Genomic DNA, 17,814 nt, shown 5'->3' with positions numbered 1-17,814 from the left:
GAGGAGTATTTTTTTTAGGTATGAAATTTACAGGATCTCCAATCAAATTAAAGGTGTCCCAGGGTCAGCCCGTGAAACTAAATTGCACCCTGGAGGGAATGGAAGACCCAGAGATGTTGTGGATGAAGGATGGAGCTGTGGTACAGGGTGTAGACCAGGTGTACATTCCAGTAGATGAAGAACACTGGATCGGTTTTCTCAGGTACTACATGTGTGGAGAAGAAAGAATGTCATGAAAGCTAATTGGTCACATTCTGCTGTTGGGTGCATCTGTGTAACCCCACACACAACACTGGGGATGAGTCCTTATAGCAGCAGTGCACAGGGGTAACTGAGCGCAGAATTTGACCTACAGTGTTGATCACCAAGGATGAGTTAAATTCTAGCTGATGGAATCAGACTAGGTTCCTAGATGCTGTGGTGATGGGTGCTTTGCAAATAACAACAATAGACAGACAGGAAACCTTGAGGTAAAAGGCATTCTTTATCCCACCAGCTATCCTGCCCATGGGCTGAAATTGTGAAGATGTTTTTAGCTATCTTTCTTTCCTCTCCCTTTTTGAAGAAAATAATTTAAGAACCTGTCTCCAGTTCTGGGTTGTATACATATCTGAATGGTGTGCCAGTGCTGTAACAAATCATTACAGGCAACAGAATGGCTGAAAAAATCAGTGATGGGAAGCGGAGTCTTTTGCTGTAATGCTCCAATTCAAATCCAGCTTCACTCATTTGTGGCTAAAAGTCATTGTTATCTAAAGTCTCATCCAAGGTCAGAAGTAGGTTAATGGTCTCAGCCCAGTTTCTAGTAAATAGCTATCCACCACCAGAATTAATGGCCTTGTTAGCAGTCTCAGCAGAGGCCTGAATGGGTGAGAGAAATGAGTGCTTGTCTGCACCACCTCCATGCTGTGCCCTGAACAGGTACCACAAAGCGTTCCCACCTACTTGCTACCACTCAGCACATGCGACATCCCAGAATGAGGCCAAGGCATCCATCCTCGGAGTGGCGCTGAGCACACACCAGTAACCACACTTAAGACAGAAAGTCTGAGTCTGGTGGGACACTTGCTCAGAACTGCTTAAGGCAACAACATTATCTCATATTTGAAATCTGGCGCGTGCTGAGTGGGAGTCAGTAAACAGGGTATGCTGCACAACGGGAGTCCTGGGCATGATGTCTTGGCAGTGTAGACCAGCCTTACACTTTGAAGGCGTCTTAGTAGACTGGGGGTTGGCAACATTTTTGGACAGAGTACCAAAAACACCTGCAATCTTGACTTGTAAGATGTTGGTGTGCCAGGGGTGAACAGCGGGGGAGCTGCAAGGGGCCTGATCCTTGTGGTGGTGCAACCCCAACCCTTTCATCACTGTCTGTCCTTAGGCATGTGTGCCCACTAGGGAGCCTGGGCTGCTCGCAGCAGGCAGCGGAGGGGCAGGTCAAGGTGGATAGTGGGGTAGTGGCTGAGGCTGCATTGCCACAACAAGGATTGGGCCCCTCATTGCTCCCCCACTGTCTGCCCTGAGGCTCGCTTGCCAAGCAAAATACCTTCATGTGCCACGCTTTGATGCTACTTCTGTCCATGCTGTCTGTGCTCTCTGGACAACAGACTTTACTTTCTATGGTTTTCATTCAGGTTCTTTTAAGAGCACTGGGTAGAAAAAACAAACAACAAGAATGTGTAAGATATTTTCACCTCATTTGTTGTAAGAAACTCTGCAGTCCAGCTGGAGGGTTAAAGTCTGACTTGTATAAATATATTTTCTCTCTCATTCATTTATGTTTTTCTTCCTTGGTCACTCCTCTCTTTCTGATTTAAAAGGGCGAGGTGCTCTAATTTAAAATCTGACTCACTAGACCAGGTTTCACTCTTGTGTGGAGCAGAGTGTTTATCATGCACACCGTCTCTTAGTCATTCCACAAGAGTAGCACTCTTACTCCAGGCTGGCTCTACTCAGAGGCTTGTAATATTGCCTCTGGAGCCGGTCATCCATACCTTTTCATCAGCAGAAGGTGAACTCTAATTTATTCTAGGAATACTGCTGTGTTAAGCAAGATCTCAAGCTCCATCTCGCACACGGCTTTTTTTTTTTGTCTCTGTTTGCCGTAAGCGTGAGTATTTGGAACTGCCAGACTCAATCTAGAATTGCCCCTTCCCAAAGACAGGGCCCCTCTCCTCAAGGCTTTTTGGATTAGTTTAACTTGGAGTCTCCGCTAACAGTCTAGAAGAGTCCCTATGATTAATGTAGACTCCAGTAAACACTACTTGGATAAGAAGTCTCGTACATTACATCACATAAGCAGTTGGCCTAGGAACCTTCTGCCTGGATGAGGGACCTGTCTGTTTTCTTTATCTGCTATCATTCCCATGGCCTGATCTCCAAAGCACTTTCTCATCCTTTCACCCTTCTCAACTGAAAATAAAATTCTTCAGCTCCAGCACCAATTCTGGATGCTGGATCTAGATGTGGCCATATCTTCCTTCTGTTTCCTTTCTTCTCCTGAAGTGATTGTTTCAACCACATGCCGTTTTGTGACTTTCTCCTACAATCACTCTGTTTCAGAGCATGCGGCTGGATGGGCAGAACAGCTGACTTCATCTGAAGGTACAGCTCTGAAAATCAGGCTATAGTAGGAGCACTTTGTGCATTTCAGCAAGCACTCTCCCCATCCTCTTTTCCACCCCTGCACATTCACCCTATCCTCAAAACCAACTGATGCCATCAGAAAAGCAGGCATTGGATCTTCCTGCATGGCAGCAGATGCATGGTCGCAACATCACGAGGCTGCATTTTGTATTTGTATGATCAAATTATGTTTGCAACTGGGTCCTTGGTACAGGAGACTATGGAGTCTTCACTCCTGGAGCCCAATTCTGCCCCTGGTCACACCTGTGTAAATCTAGGGGGAATGGTGTTAAAATCAATGCGGTTACCTCAAATTTACAGTAGTAGGAGCAGAATTTCTCCCTTGGATTTGAAGTCCATTAGTTTGATATCAAGTAGGCTCCAGTTGTGCCCTCACTGGCAGAGGTGCAATTCTCTTGACAACAGCATGACTCTGAGGACAGAATTTGGCCCAAATGACATAAATCGGCAGAGCTCCACTAAAGTCAGTAGTTGAGGTTCTGTCCCTGTGCATTCTGTGGTATGAGTACAGCAGTTAGCTAGGAGCATTCCTAGGGTAAGAATAATGCTGAGTATATTACAATCCAGTTCTGACTCATCTGTTGTTATATGAAGGCGTGGAGACCAACTCGTATCACCCAAGTAAAGCACAGTGTTCTCTGTAGGCTTATGGATTGGAGCTGCTGGCTAGGGATTGCTTAATTGTCCTAGTACCCATCTTTGCAGATTAGCTTGGGTCTCTGGAGTTGCCAGTTAATTCTTAACTTCTTTGTTTTCAAGGCAGTTGAATGAAGTGCCATGTTGTTGTTTCCTCTGTGGATATTTCAGATGAGGGTCTGTCTGCCCTGTGTAGGGATGTAACACCCTTCAACACCTTTCCAAGAAGTAGGAGTCTCCTCTCTCCTGCTGCATGCTTTGTGCTGGTTCTAGTGCCCTCCTCAGAGCTGGCTACATATCAGTGGTGCAGTGTGCATATGTGGTTTGCCAAGTGTGAGGGATGACAGGTGCTTTAATAATGTAAATATCAATGTGGTTTTTGACTCGTTTCAGCTTGAAATCCGTCGAACGGACAGATTCTGGGAAGTACTGGTGCCAGGTTGAGTACAGGGGGAAGAAGGAAGAATCGCAGCAAGTGTGGCTCATAGTGGAAGGTAAGGAGGAGTAGCGTTGGCTTCCTCTCAGGATTTTGTCTTGTGTTGGGGACGTTAATCTGCTGTTGTCAAGAAGTGGTGAGAGAAGATTTGCTACAGTTTTCACAGCAGTGGACAGTCACAGTAAATATAAGCTACCACAAAGGGCTAACTATGGAGCAGAAGTAGGAAGTGAGAGTGGTAACAGATGAACTAAGAGAGGATGTGTTGGTTTATGGCTTTTCATTTTTTAAATCTGTAGAGCACAAAGTGAGTGAAAGATCTTCTCATGAGCATGCCTCCCCTTCTTGGCCTCATGAATATACCTCCCCTTCTTCCCTTGCTACTTGGGTCTTCAACTGGCTCATTCTGCAGATCACCTGGAAGAGCTCCATAGATCATTGCTCATCCACAGTCTACAGTGTTGGCATCAGTGTTTTAGTCCCAGGGGAAGCATTTAGCTTTGGAATTTCCATAAGTGGCATTGCTTCAAGTAGCAGTGTTTTTTGACTGCGGCAGAGTCTCCTCAACCTGAATTTTTAATCTTGGATGTGTGTTACACAACAAAGTGGCCTGGTAAAGAGAGAGCTTCTGCACATTTGTATCCTAGCTAGATTGGTGGCTCTTTACAGCCTGCAGCCTTCTGTGGCTGTGATCTTACTATGTCTTGCAAGTGGAAAGTAGTAGGTTTGCTTAGTATTTAGATGGGAAATCTGCCTATTTGCAGTCAACACTGTTGTTGATTCAATAGGCAGCTTTCTTCCATCTGGGCTGGGGCCCCAGCATTCTGGGGTACTGATGTTGGAAGTGCTATTGTTTTGGATGGAAACTTTTAAACTAAGATCCTAGTCATTCATAGTTGACAAAGTGGTCATAGAGGTTTTCACAAGAATAGGGATGCATTTTGTCCCCTAAGAGTGTTTCCTCTGTAGTTTTTTAGTGTTCAATGGCTGCCATGTTCTACTCCAGAGGTGACTGCATTGATGCGTTTGTTTGGTTGGTTGGTTTTTTTGTTTTTGGGCGGGGGGGGGCGCTGAGCCTTCAGTATACAATTTTATTTTGGCTGTAGCATCCTTCAGTATGAACTACTATGCAGAGATTATATTGTTGAGACAGATTTGAATGCTTTCCTGTGATTAATCAATTGATTTTTTTTTTTTTTCCCCATCTAAAATTCAAGGTGAAATAACATAATCTTTTCTCAGAAAAAGATGTGTGTGTATCTGTGTTGTTTCCTATACTCAAGCTAGAGTGTTTGGTCTTATGAGAGACTTTCTCCAAAACTTAGGAAAACGGCTTTGAAACTGGCTCCTATTTAGAATATAGAAGTCTGTCTTACATAAAACATGACAGTATTTGATACCTGGAGAGGTAACACAATAGGTTCACTTTGGTTCGTGTGGCTCCTTCAAAAAGAAGGGTTAAGTTTCCTCTAGAACTTTCCCCTTGAAATGACGCATTTCGCAATGTGACTGATACAGATGGTAGCACTGGCCTCTGATGTGTTCACAAAATAAGTGACTGTCGTATCTGGAAGACTGTCTTCCATTGAGTTAAACCTATCTGCAAGCCAAGCTATGGCAAAAGGTTGGCCCAGTAGTGTGGCTGCCAGCTTGGGGCTGGAAAGATCAAAATTCAATTCCTTGCTTTGCTACCGATTTTCTGTGCGACTGTGGGCAAGTCACTTAACTATTCTGGGTCCCCATTTTCCCCATACGTGACATGGGAAAGCTAAGACTACCTCATCAAGGTAGGATAAGGATAAATCCATTACAGGGTCTGGCATTTGGCTTGTGTGGTGGTAGGTTCTATATTGCAAGATAGCTAGGCAGCTTGACGCTGCTGTTAGTGTAAGCTTGGTTCTTTTTAATTACCTGTTTTTTTGTGGGGGGGGGGGGTTTCCCCTCAACTGCAATAATCTCTGAAAAAGTGGGAAAACCTGGAGAATCCTGAAGGACTCCCCTCAAGAACCTGTGCAGGGCAGTAGTTACCTGGAGTCCCATGGCAAAATGGCAGTAGGGAGGGACTCCATTCATGCACAGGACAGGCACGTCACTGTACATTGTAATCTAACTTCCAACAGAAGTAAGGCAAAGGGGCATAGGAGTGATCCTGGCCACGGGCTGGGAGGCTTACTCAGCTGCTGATCTCTCTCTTCTTTAGTTATGCCTATGATAAAAGAGAAGATAAAGCACGTGCTGATGGGCACTCCCACTACGCACGTTAAATATCACAGATAAGCACTTTCTTTCCTTCCTCCTCCCCACAAATGAAAACACTAACTTAGATGAACTATTTTTAATGAGACATTTATTCTTACTTCTGTCACTCCAGAAAGGACAGTGTGAAAGCAGGTGAGCAAGACATGAGGGGAGTTGCTTGATGGATAGAAAAGAAGGATTAGGAGGCAGAAGTTTTTAAATTTGAGTGGTGAAATATTAGGAATCTAACATTTTCAGGACATAAGCACACAAACAAATGGCCATGAGTTTAAAAGGAGGGGGAGAGGACAGTGGATGGAATTTACCGTATCACATGCTTCATGGAACTGCCTGTGTAGGCATTCTGAAGTGGAAGCTAAACTGTGGCAGCTTAGCCTGTGAAAGAAAGGCAAAGTACCATAGTTTAGCTTTCATCTACCACAGAGTAAGAGCATGCACTTAGGTACTTACTAAGCAGTACCTGACATGTGATAACGCCCTGCATCCTTTTATCTCGTGGTAAATGGTTTGTGTGCTTGTACCCTTAGTCACCTCTATAAATACTCTAATTTTCCGAGGGGTTTAACAACTGCAGCTCCCAGTCATTAAGGCCAGTTGTCTACATGGCGAAAGACAGACTTAAAGTGCTATAACTTCAGCATTCAAGTTCCCAGAGCAGGAATATCGTTGACTCCACAGCTACTCCCAAGTGATCATGCTGCAGCAGTTTTCAGAGTCCTTTTCCATTTTTGGGTCAGGAGAGTGGGTCATCTGCTTTTGGATGCAAATATTGCCCCTGCTGTTTATGCTTGGCCCTTCAAGATTTGAGTACCGAGTGGTGGACTGTATTGAACTGCACCTTAAATCAAGCAAGAAACTGAAGCTCAAGCAGGATATAACAGCCTTCTTTAGGTGATGTAGCTCACCAGAAGCATGTGTCAGCTCTATTGCCTTTTGGTGACTGGTTGAAGTGGGTTGTCTGTTTAGATCTATAAAAAGCCTTGAGTGGTTTGGGACTTCAGTATGCAAGAGACCACATCTCTTGCTTTCTTATCTGTATTGCAGTTTGATATATTGTGGTGATAAACCACTAAGATGAGAGAGTGTTCCAGATATAGTCAACTGAGATGATCAAGTTGCCCTTTCCTCAGTGTGAGCCTGATCCAAAACTCATAATCAACGGGAGTCTTTCCATTGATTATGTTAGAGTTGCCAAAAGCACTATCTGTGAAGCACCCTCACCTTGGAAAATCAATGCTCGCCATTATCCTGAGGCTACCTGACACTACTGGCCTTGACGTCATACTGCAAGGCCCATCAGTTCAGGCTTTGGAGGAAGGGCACAATAAAGGTCCTGGGTTCTTGCAAGAGATGCGTTATTACATGCCATCCGTGGCTAATTCTTTTCCAGATTTTGGGTGAGGTGAAACTGCTGGTTCAATGTGGTCATTGGACTGAATTTTTAATGCATGGCCAAGGTCCTAGAAGCAGGAATAAAATGGAATAAAAACAGTTGGTACATCTAAGAATATTGGTTCTAGCTTCTCTGTACCCCAGTTCTCTCTGCAAAGGGAGGTGGATAATATTAACATAAAAAAATCCACTTCACTGCTATTTAGTCTATTTACCAAAGGACTTTCAAAAGCACCTCAGGGAGCAGGTACCTGACCTCCTGTTGACTCTGTTGGAGTTAGAGTCATTATGTCCTGGTGGACTTCTAGGAAATGTGAACCTTTGTATTTGCAAAATGCTTAGAGGTGCTTAGATGGTGGGTGCTTTGTCAGTGCTGCATACAAAGACTATTGGAAGCTAACAAAGAGGCAGAAAGAATGACTGAAGATACAGTAGCTTGGTGTTTGCTTTTCTAGGTGTGCCTTACTTTACTGTGGAGCCTCAGGATGTATCTGTGTCCCCCAACGCCCCGTTTCACATGGCCTGTGCTGCTGTGGGCCCTCCTGAACCAGTAACCATTGTTTGGTGGATGGGAGACTCCAGAGTGGGGCTTCCTGACATCTCTCCTTCCATCCTGAATATGTCAGGTAAGACTGCCTATAGTGTAAAGAGTGCAGAAGGGAAAAGTGGAGAAAAATTTCTCTTGTTAACTCGCAGCAGAGTGTCTGCAGTGATACTGGATACCTGTGTAACATGAGATTAGGCCTCAGCTGAGCTGTGATGCAAATAAATCTTGGCTGTACAATAGAGGCCACTCAATGGTGTCATCGTTCCCTAGTACACTTTCCATGGCACAAACCAAATGGAGCTTACAGTGGTGTAGCGGGGACTGTGGTAAGCATAGTACTAGGAGATGACCTGTCAGGGCCTCTAACTGCAAGGAGTGCGTATGTTCTTGTTTTTAGCAAACTGTTTTGGTGTAACACCTGGTCTATGGGTCCAAATATCTCCAATCATGTTGCACACTATCATTCCCTGCAGCCATTCCACTTTTGCTTGCTTACATTCCTACTGAAACCTGTGGCCCCCTCTGTTGGGAACCCTGGTGGATGCTGTGCTTTCCCTGTCTACTGCAGCCATGTTGGACACCTGCACAATTAATCTCACAATTAAAATGGTGTGAATGCATTATTGTGGGAGGTGATGAATTGACAGCCTTGGTGAGCAGAATCCTGTCTCTGCCCCACAGCCTGCACAATGTCTTTCCCATCAATGTGATCAGCTCTGAGCCAGAAAGGGACCAGTCAAATGAACAGGTGATTTGGCCTTTCTGCTGAAACTACCAACAAAGGAAGGGTAACTGGAATGCGACTGTCTGGCCTCTAGAACCTATTCTGCAGCTGTCCGCTTCTTTCCAGTTGGCAACCAGACAACCGTTGGGTGGTAATGTTTTATGATGTGTTCAACCCTGAGACAAATCTAAATTGGCAATTTAGAGGCAAAAAGCTTTGTGTGCCAAATTCATCTCCATTAAAGTTAATATGGTTACACTAACAGTGAATTTGGTTCTGTGTGTCTCTGACCATCCCTTGAGCCTTCCAATCATATAAATTAGGTTCTATGGGAAGACTTAATATGAAATTCAGGTTGCAGTTTATGGTGCTTTAGTCATCTGTTCTCTCTTTTGTGGAGCTACTTTGTATTGCTACAAGAAAAAAGTTCAAGGTGCTCCTGTATGATATAATCTGTTGGTCAAAGTGGAAACAGGAGTAATACAGTATCAGGAGGGGAAAGACGCCCAGGAAGCAGTCTCTCTTCACCCACTATCCTGATGTCATGACTTCTCAGAGAGTATTGGTTTTGTAGAGGAAGTGATACAGGGCCACGGAAGAAGGCTGGTTAGTCATCATGGCATTAAGGGTGCTGTGAGGGAAAAGTGGATGAGGCCTTTATTGCATGTCAAATGCTCCACACTAACTGCCCATATGCACAATTTTATACTGTGGTAAATCAAAGCCAAGGAGAGGTATTTTTTTCCCTTTGGTGGAGCTAATAGAGCTCTATAATGCTAAGCTGCTGTGAGTGAGCTGCTACTTGCCTTGTTATAAGGCATGTACACAGGAAATTACAATAGAACAGCTGATATATGATAAAACTCCGCCTTCTTTTATCCTGATGTAAATTGTTCCCAGTGCTATGTCCCTACATTTTGTGCTGTAAATTGCTTCCTTGTTGTCTGCACTGGAATCTTGGTGTATTTGTTCTTCCTCCTATACCCTAAACATATGGGAGCCAAGGGTGTCTGTACACATGCTGGGAAGCTGCTCTGATGCACTGTACTTACAGCACATCAGAGCAGGCTTGATTAATCTAGTCTGTTGGAGTGTGCTAATTACCATGCTCTAACCAGCCCCTGCAACCCTGCCAGCACTGTATCTAGACTCCTGGCGGCCCCAGGTGAACTTTTAGTATTGGCCTCCCCTCTGCCAGAGGTAATAACAATAATTAGACAATGGAAAAATTAGCATTTTGGGGCCTCAAGTGGCTGCCCGGTTCACCCATGCGTGTGTCTGGCCCTTGGTCCCTGTGCTTCAGAATGACGCCGAGGACACTTCAAAGCTCGTTTGATGAGCTTTAGATAAAGCGCGCTCACCACCATTTTGAAGCATGGGGACACTGATACATGAGATGCTCTGGGCACTTTAATGAGAGTGGGTCTCGGAGCTGCTTTATTTAACGCATGCCCCCCTTCTGCCCAGCACATGTGAAAACGCTCCATAAGGCTAGCTCTTCCTGGTCTTAGCTGATGTTGCTCTGAGCATTAGACCTAAGAAACAATGTTGTTAGCTAGTGGAAAGCCCATTCCTACTATCCTTCTGCAGAGTCCTGGGATGGTGGCCAACTGGGGTGTGCTCTCATTCTAGCGATTCAACCCCTGCCAGGCAGAGAGGTGCTTAGATCTAAAATAGTGAGTGGTCTGTCATGTTTATCTTGTCCTTTTCAAACCAGGAGGAGGATTAAGGAAAATAAATCCTCTGGACTGGAAATTCAACCAGCAGTTACTCAGAAAATATCACATTCCAGTAGTCCCTGGGCTTTGCCTGTTGGTCTTGCCTTTGAAACAGCAAACAGCTTTCAAGGCATGAAGCTGCATATCCTTATAATGGTCACAGTGCCTGTTAGAACAGGCTGAGTTTTGGGGGCAGAAAGGGTGAGGGAATGAGCTTGGTTTGGCAGAAGAAAGTATGGAATTAGTAAAAATAATATTTATTAAAGCAGTAACTAACTAAAGCAAATGTCTTGATCTAAGCAAACAATTGGCCCCTGGCTGATGTGGGGAGCAGATTGCTGTGTTGGGAAAGCAGGGCTGCCAAGCAAGCATTTGGGTGGGGGGAGGAAGGCAATCTGGGTTCACAAGGTCTGTTGTAACCTCTCTGGGGCAAAGATGACTTGTTTCTCTGCCCACTACAATCTGGGCACTACTGCACTCTGAATAATAGCAATACTGCCTGGTCTGTTGCCAGCTGGAATGCTTTGCTCAGTGGTTGGGTGGGATAAGTGGAAGATATTAAAATGCTTCGCTCTTTTATTCCCTGCAGTCTCTTCTTTCTTCCACCTCCTCTCCTCCACCCCTCCTGCTTTTCATTCTCTGTCAATTTCAGTCCTGCTGAAGATGAGTCAGATGCAGCGAAGGCAGGCACGGTGCAAGCTACTCGCTGCACACAGCTTGGAGAAAGCATCTCCTACCTAACCCACAAGCACAGCTGCCATTTCAATTATTGGCCTGTCTTGAACAGAGCCCTATAGAGCAGACTAAGGGCAAGCATAGTGATGGCAAGTGCTGGATTTTCTTCTACAGTGCATCTCAAACTTGATTAATTTGGAAACGCTGATCTTGGGCTTCTCAAAGTTGTCTGTCAACAACAGTCCTACAGTATGCTTTGGCTTTGGGATGCAGAGGCCTGACCCTGCCATGCCCTGTCCATCATCTAGTGACTTGTATCCATGCGAGCTGGGTGTCAGTACTTCTGTTCTGTTTCACTAGAATTTCATGTCCACTTCACACTTACTTTGCATTGTTGTGTGTGGCTATTCAGGGTGAAGGGCAAGGGGCAACCTGTCTGTAGGCTGGAAGTACCAAACCCTGTTTCCTTGTGACTTAAACTAGATTCGTAGCCTGTTTGCAGTGCATTGGATTTTTGGATTTCAGTTGTGCCCAGAGCTCTTGATGAGCATCAGGTATCTGCTGCAATAGGCAGGGAGTAAACACATGGGTAAACATAGACCTTGCACACACAACTCGCAATCAGTGAGCGCAGCTAACAATCAAAGGGAAGCAGGGGCAGGAGGCTGAGGTTAGTAATAACAAAATGGCAGGCATGAGGTGAGAGCTCCTGGCTTCACACTACTGCTTCCAGCTTCTCTTGCTTTTGGTGTTCTGTGTAAAACACCAGTGGGGGGGCTCCTGTACAAGCCCACATGGTCTTCATTTTATACAAAGCAAATGACATGTTAATTACACCAAAAAAAATCCACTTGCATCCAGTTCAGGTCCAGTTGCATATATGGTATGAGCTGGATGTCAAACATAATTGAAATTCTGCTGGAGGTTGAAGCAGGATTATATAGCCATTTGTGTTTCTTTGTTTTTCTTTCCTTGGCCGATCTCCAGGTATTAATCAAAGCGCAGTTTTCTCCTGCGAAGCCCACAATGTAAAGGGACTGTCTTCATCCCGGACAGCCACTGTCCAAATTAAAGGTGAGAGAACTCCCGGGTGAAAGAGTGGCTGGGGGAGTCTCATTTTGGGGAGGGGATGAAGGGGTGATGTTGACTTCATGGGCTGTCTTCAAGTTGCCTTAGAGCTGTGCTGGTTACAGCTCTGAGCCAGTGAAACAATGCACTGTGCTATAATGGCTTCTCACTGTTTGATATGCAGGCCCATATCCCTGCAGTGAAATTGGCAATTGAAAACAAACCACAGCTGAGTCAGGAATGGAAACATGGTGTAAAATAACAGATTTTCCTTAAAAATGAAAGAGTCAAGGCAGCAGAATTGTTCGTTAAAGATATGGCTGGATGTAATCTAAAAGTGTAACAAGAGAAATTTTTCCTTCCCAGAGACAGATGTCTTTGGAGCTGGAGAGACCTTTCCCTCCTTTTTGCAATGTACTGGCATCTCATTAGACACTGGAAGGAGAGAGGGAAAGAGATCACTAGGGGCCATTAAAATGCACAGATTGACAATGCTTTTATGGATTTTTGTGTTTGGTACCCTTTAAAATCTCATTTTAAATGAATGATTTCTAGGCCTTCCATAAACAAACATCCCTCTGAGTCCCTGAGCCTTTGTCATGTTCTCCCTTGAGCCAAATAACTGAAACAAGAGAGAGAGATAATCGCATATCTCCTCCCTGCCCCACACACCTTCCTCTGAGGGCATCTTTGTGTTTGACATTTTATTTTTTTAATTGTATGTTAACAACACAATATATAACTTGATTTTTTTAAATTCTGGCCTAGCCACATCATGCACATTTTGTTCCCAGCTAAGGCTAAATGCAATTGGGAACAAACAGCTGTGTCTAACCAGAATTTACTATCATGCTGGTTAATGTGTTAAATTTTAATGGCCAAGTTTAGACCGACACTTCATGGGTTATGTTTTCCTTTATGGTGACCTCCCTTAATGCGACGGCCTCTTCTGCTGTTATGTATAACATAATTCAAAAACATTTGGTGCTGTCACCCAAAAAGCTTGTTTTATACATGGAAATTAGCTGTTGCAGAATAGCTCCCCCTACGGCCACTTTTATTCTGGGATATCAGTGCCTTTTTCCTACTTGGTTTTTGGTTTAACTCACAAATCTGTTGCCCTTTAAATTCTGTATCTTAATCTGAAATATATTTAATGTATAGACAAACTAAATAAAGAACAGACTCCTTTTTCAGTAAACTGAACATAAAGAAGCAGGCTGACTTCAGGTTTAAAAGTTTTCATGTATTTTGTAATAATTGCATTTAGTTGATCTCAAACTATTTCACAATCAGACAGCAACACATGAATCTCTCCAGCCCCCCTGGGAGGTGATCGTTTGTAGACATAGGAAGGGAGGCACCAAGAGGTTCAGGGGCTTACCAGATGTCACAAAATTTGCTGCGCTGCAAGGGAAAGGACCCAAGCTTTCATATTGCCAGTCACATACTGTAGCCTCTTGTATTCCATTCCTCAAAAATATGTTGAAAGGAATAGTTATAAAGTGAGGGAAGCTTGCTTGTTAACAAATGATCCAGGCTGCTGATCTGGCTCTGCTCCCATTTAAGTAAAGGGCAAAACTTTTGATGGCTTCAGACAGAGCAGAACGTGTAGGAAATGCATATTTAGGTCTTGATCCAACAGATATGTGTTCTTTCTCTGAAGCATGTGAGTAATCCCATTGACTTTAAAGAAGCTGCTTGTGTAAGGAAAGCTAGGTACGTTTATGGATCAGGTCTTGCTGTTTCACAGATATATGGGGTCTCTGGGTCTCTAATTTATTACTGACTCTTCTTCTATGTCTCCATGGACAAACATTTTTTGATGGGACAATTACAAACTGTTAAAATCTCCTCCCCCTCCTATTTCATTATTGTGGTTCATTATGCACTCCCAGTGATGCCCACAATGTGCTGGGTACATTCCAAAAGAAAATTACTATTATTGTAGCTCCCACAGGCACCAATCAAGTTTAAAGACTCATTGTTCTAGGCACTCTAAAACCACACAATAAGAGGGTATGTCTTCACTGTAGTTAACTTATCTTAACATTCAGCTTTTTCTTTTCCCACTGGTGTTGCACTCACTAATGTGACACTAACATTTTTGGGGTTCTGTCCCATAGTTCTTCATGATACAGTAAATTGAGTCACTGAATTTTTTTCAGGGATTTTTGGGGAGAACGTTTGTCCCTTTCTGGTCTGAAAGGGAATTGTGGGAAGACTTCAGGTGGGAGGTCTTACTGTGCTTGAGTAGCGCTAGCCTGCATTCATACTATATAGTGAGCATATTCACAATTGACAGCCTGTGCTCCCTAGAGCTAGAGCCTGTATCCCTTGATGAACCTGCTGTCTTGAAGCAGTATCTTGCTGGAGTTAAAGTTTTTTGCATGTAGCAAGAGCTTGAGTTAGAGGCAACATTTGAGTTATAATCTTAAATCACTTTGCACTGAAAACAAAACCCACAGACATTTTTCTCCAAGGAGCTTATAGCCTAAATTGTAAAGACAGACAAAAGCTAGGACACAAAAAGTTACTATCTTGTTACATGGAAACCAAGGCACAGCACTTAAGTGATTTATTCATGTAGGAAGTCCGTAGAAAGGAGACCTGTGTTCATCTCTCAGCCTAAGTACCAACCTAATGTCAACCTCAAAGCCCCTCTTCTGTTAAGAAAGCACAGTTCCTGCCCTGGGACCTCATAACACTTGTAGGATAATGAAGACTTGCTTAATGCCACCTTCTCTCATAGCCTTCAGTGTAGGAGTCGTACAGATGGACAGGACCTAACTAGAATGTGCTGCACTCTTAACTATTTTCACCTGAGAAATGACCTCTAGAGAGCAGTTGCAGCCAAGCGTAAGTTAGAGCAGACTTCAGGCTGCTTTTACTAATGTGCATGGTTGAACTGACTTCTGGGAGCACAAAGAACATTGTAGGTATAAAGGTGATTTAAAACTACCTTCCTCCTCTCACCACTGAATGCAGTCCATGAGAAATGGAGAATCTGGGCTTTAAACTGAAATACATCTCTTGTTCCATGGAGACTCAGGCCTTTGAAACACAACACATTAGACCACTTTTCCATATAAAGGTCAATTCAGAGAGATCATTGTTTAAGAGAACAAAACAGAAGATTATTTTAAGGAGGAATCCCTGTCAAGCATTATAAGTTTCCACTGGCAATAATCAGGGACTGTCTCCAAAGGCCTGCTTTGGTTTGGCTTCATTACAGTTCATGGCTTCACTGAGTTTAAGATCCAAGCTCCAAATTTCCTCTGTGCACATCTGCTCAGTTCTGTGTGTATTAAAGAGTTTTCCCCTTCCTCCCTGCTTTTCTTGTAGCAATGCCTCTCCCACCTGTCAATGTGACGGTAACCCAAGTCACCAGTTACAATGCCAGCATTACGTGGGTTCCAGGATTTGATGGTCGCTCTCCCCTTCGCTCTTGCACTGTTCAGGTATGGCCTTCGAGACTCTCTGCCCTGTATGAACAGTGGGATTTCTCTGATCTGTCTCATTGCTAGGCCTTCTCTCAGATATTTGTAAGCCTTAATTTTACAATGTGAGAGCCTAAAGGAGAGAACTGAAGTCCCATTTAGACACCTAGAGAAGTACCTGATTTTTCAGGGATGATAATAGCTCTAGTTGAGCTGAGTGAAATATTTGTGTGCTCAATACCTCTGAAAATCAGACCATGTCTTTAGTAACCTAATTAAAATTCCAGGTGCTTAACTTCAGGCAAAATGTAACCTTAGACCTCTGCTACACTTTACATATATTACACTGTTAACTGGTTAATCGCACAATAAATTTAGACCAGCCATACGTGCAAAGATTTTATTATAAGATTTATTACCATAAAAATGACTATCCAGCCATGAAAGCCATCCAGCTACAAAATTAGTGCTTGAAAATGTGCCAGAACTCTAGCTCATTTCTATCCAGCTTTAACTTGAATGTTAGGGCTGTGCAAAGCTTCGGTATTCGATTCAGTTCGGAGGAGATTTGGCCCAATTCAGTGGCCAAATATCTGAATCTAAATCAAATCGGGAGACCCGTTAAAAGGTCTGAATCAAATTGGAAGCCTCCAGATTGATTCAGAGAGATTTGCAGATTCGGAAGGCTTGCAGCAAACAGAACCTGAGAAGAGGGAGGGGGATGGGGTGATCTTCCATATGTGGAAAAGGCACAGCTTGAGGTTCACTTTCACAGAAAACCCTGCACCTATCTTGAAACTTGGCATGCTTTATGCCCTCAGAAGGGGCTACCATCCCGGCTGTTTTCATCCGAATCGGCAAAGAAATGACAGTTATAGGTATTTTAGTGACTCTCCATTATAGTCTATGGCTGAACCTCCAAATCCGAATCAGCCAAATCAAATTGGGACAGTGATTCGAATCACAGAATCAAATCACTGTCCCTCTGAGTCAGCCGAATCCAAAGTGAAGACTTGCTGCTTTGCACGGGCCTATTGAACATGTCGCAGGGCCCCTAGTGTTACATGCTTTGTTTGGAAGCTGGATCACGGAGTTAGTGACAGTGAGCCAAGCAGAGTGAAGCAATAATTCCTACATCAGACCAGGCCTGTGGAACTAGACGTGGTCCTTCACTGAGTGGTTTGTAACAGCTTTGAATGTTGGGCAGTGTTCACACATGGGCCCCTTGGCTCCCCTCCCTGATTACAGCATTGAGGTGAGCTTCAGAGGATCCCCTTTGTGCTGCTGACAGCTGGTACTGGAGGAGAGAGGGGTGATCAGAAGCACAACAATAAACCAAAGCACCAGTGCAGCACAAGCTAACCTGCTTTCTCTTGGGGAGAGCGATGGGAAGGAGGAGAGCTTAAGCTCTGATGTTTATTTCCCAAATAAAAGCAAGCATTGTCTTGGTGAGGTTTACTTTAACCCCCTGGCAGAAGGGAGTAGCTGGATACAGTTGATCATTCTCATCTTGGGCAGTGTTTTGTGTTGGCTGCTGTTCTTGTTTATGAACCAAAATGAATTTCTTCCTGCACTCACAGTGCTGAGTTGGCCCCAGTTGGTACAGCCTATTCTTCCTGGCTTGCATGCTCATCAGCCTCAACAGTGCTACTCTCTCTGGGTTGTGAGCTCCTCCTCTCTGTTTTGGAGTGGGAGAGCTAGAGAGAGAGCAGAATCAAAGCAGCTCAGATTCCATCCACTCAGCAGTCTCTAGCTGCTTTTCTAAGCCTTGCAGACCCTTCTCTCCGTGCTGGGAGAATGGAGTCCCCGTGCTTGCATCTCGGATCAGGTGAACTCAACAATAAGACTCCTCCATTTACAGAAAAGTATTAGACCAAGGGAGCTGAGCTTCCTGCTGTGGTTTTGGCACCAGAAATATTATGTTTCATCCTTCCCTGTCTCCCTGTCCCCGTGGCTCTGATTCTTGTAAGAGCCACTGACCCACTTTTCCATGTGAAAATGCAGTCTCTGGCCCCCAGTGAGTGAACGGTTGTACTTCTACTAGGAGGGGTACAGAAGAAGGGAGTTGTTGGTTCTTGTTTGTTTGGCATGTTATGGGTCAATGCACCATTGGCTCAGACAGGGGGCTGCTCGCATGAAGAGGCTAAAATGTTGCTCATCTCATTCCTTTTAGCACTGGAAGTATTCAGAGGGTGGGGGTGGGGAATGAATGTAGGTTCTTTGCTTCCCCTTGGGAAGTAGAAGAGAAGCCTAACCAGAATGGCAGAACTGTA

General features: G+C 44.2%; 1 protein-coding gene across 2 annotated transcripts in view; it reads left to right on the top strand.

Moving 5' to 3' along the window:
- Positions 1-17,814, top strand: part of TYRO3 (TYRO3 protein tyrosine kinase) — a 70,444-nt gene continuing 52,630 nt past the window's right edge. The window contains exons 1-5 of one of the 2 annotated variants that reach the window (XM_019551850.1): positions 1-202; positions 3,676-3,776; positions 7,825-7,995; positions 12,021-12,107; positions 15,447-15,562. In XM_019551850.1, the coding sequence (XP_019407395.1) occupies positions 21-202; positions 3,676-3,776; positions 7,825-7,995; positions 12,021-12,107; positions 15,447-15,562 (657 nt within the window). In that variant the 5' untranslated portion in view covers positions 1-20. The remainder of the gene's footprint in view (positions 203-3,675; positions 3,777-7,824; positions 7,996-12,020; positions 12,108-15,446; positions 15,563-17,814) is intronic. The other variant, XM_019551852.1, reaches the window with a different exon arrangement.

Source organism: Crocodylus porosus, unplaced genomic scaffold, assembly GCF_001723895.1.
Source record: "Crocodylus porosus isolate Cpor-Errol unplaced genomic scaffold, CroPor_comp1, whole genome shotgun sequence".
In the NCBI taxonomy this organism is placed as follows: domain Eukaryota; kingdom Metazoa; phylum Chordata; order Crocodylia; family Crocodylidae; genus Crocodylus; species Crocodylus porosus.
This window is presented reverse-complemented; position numbering and strand designations above follow the sequence as displayed.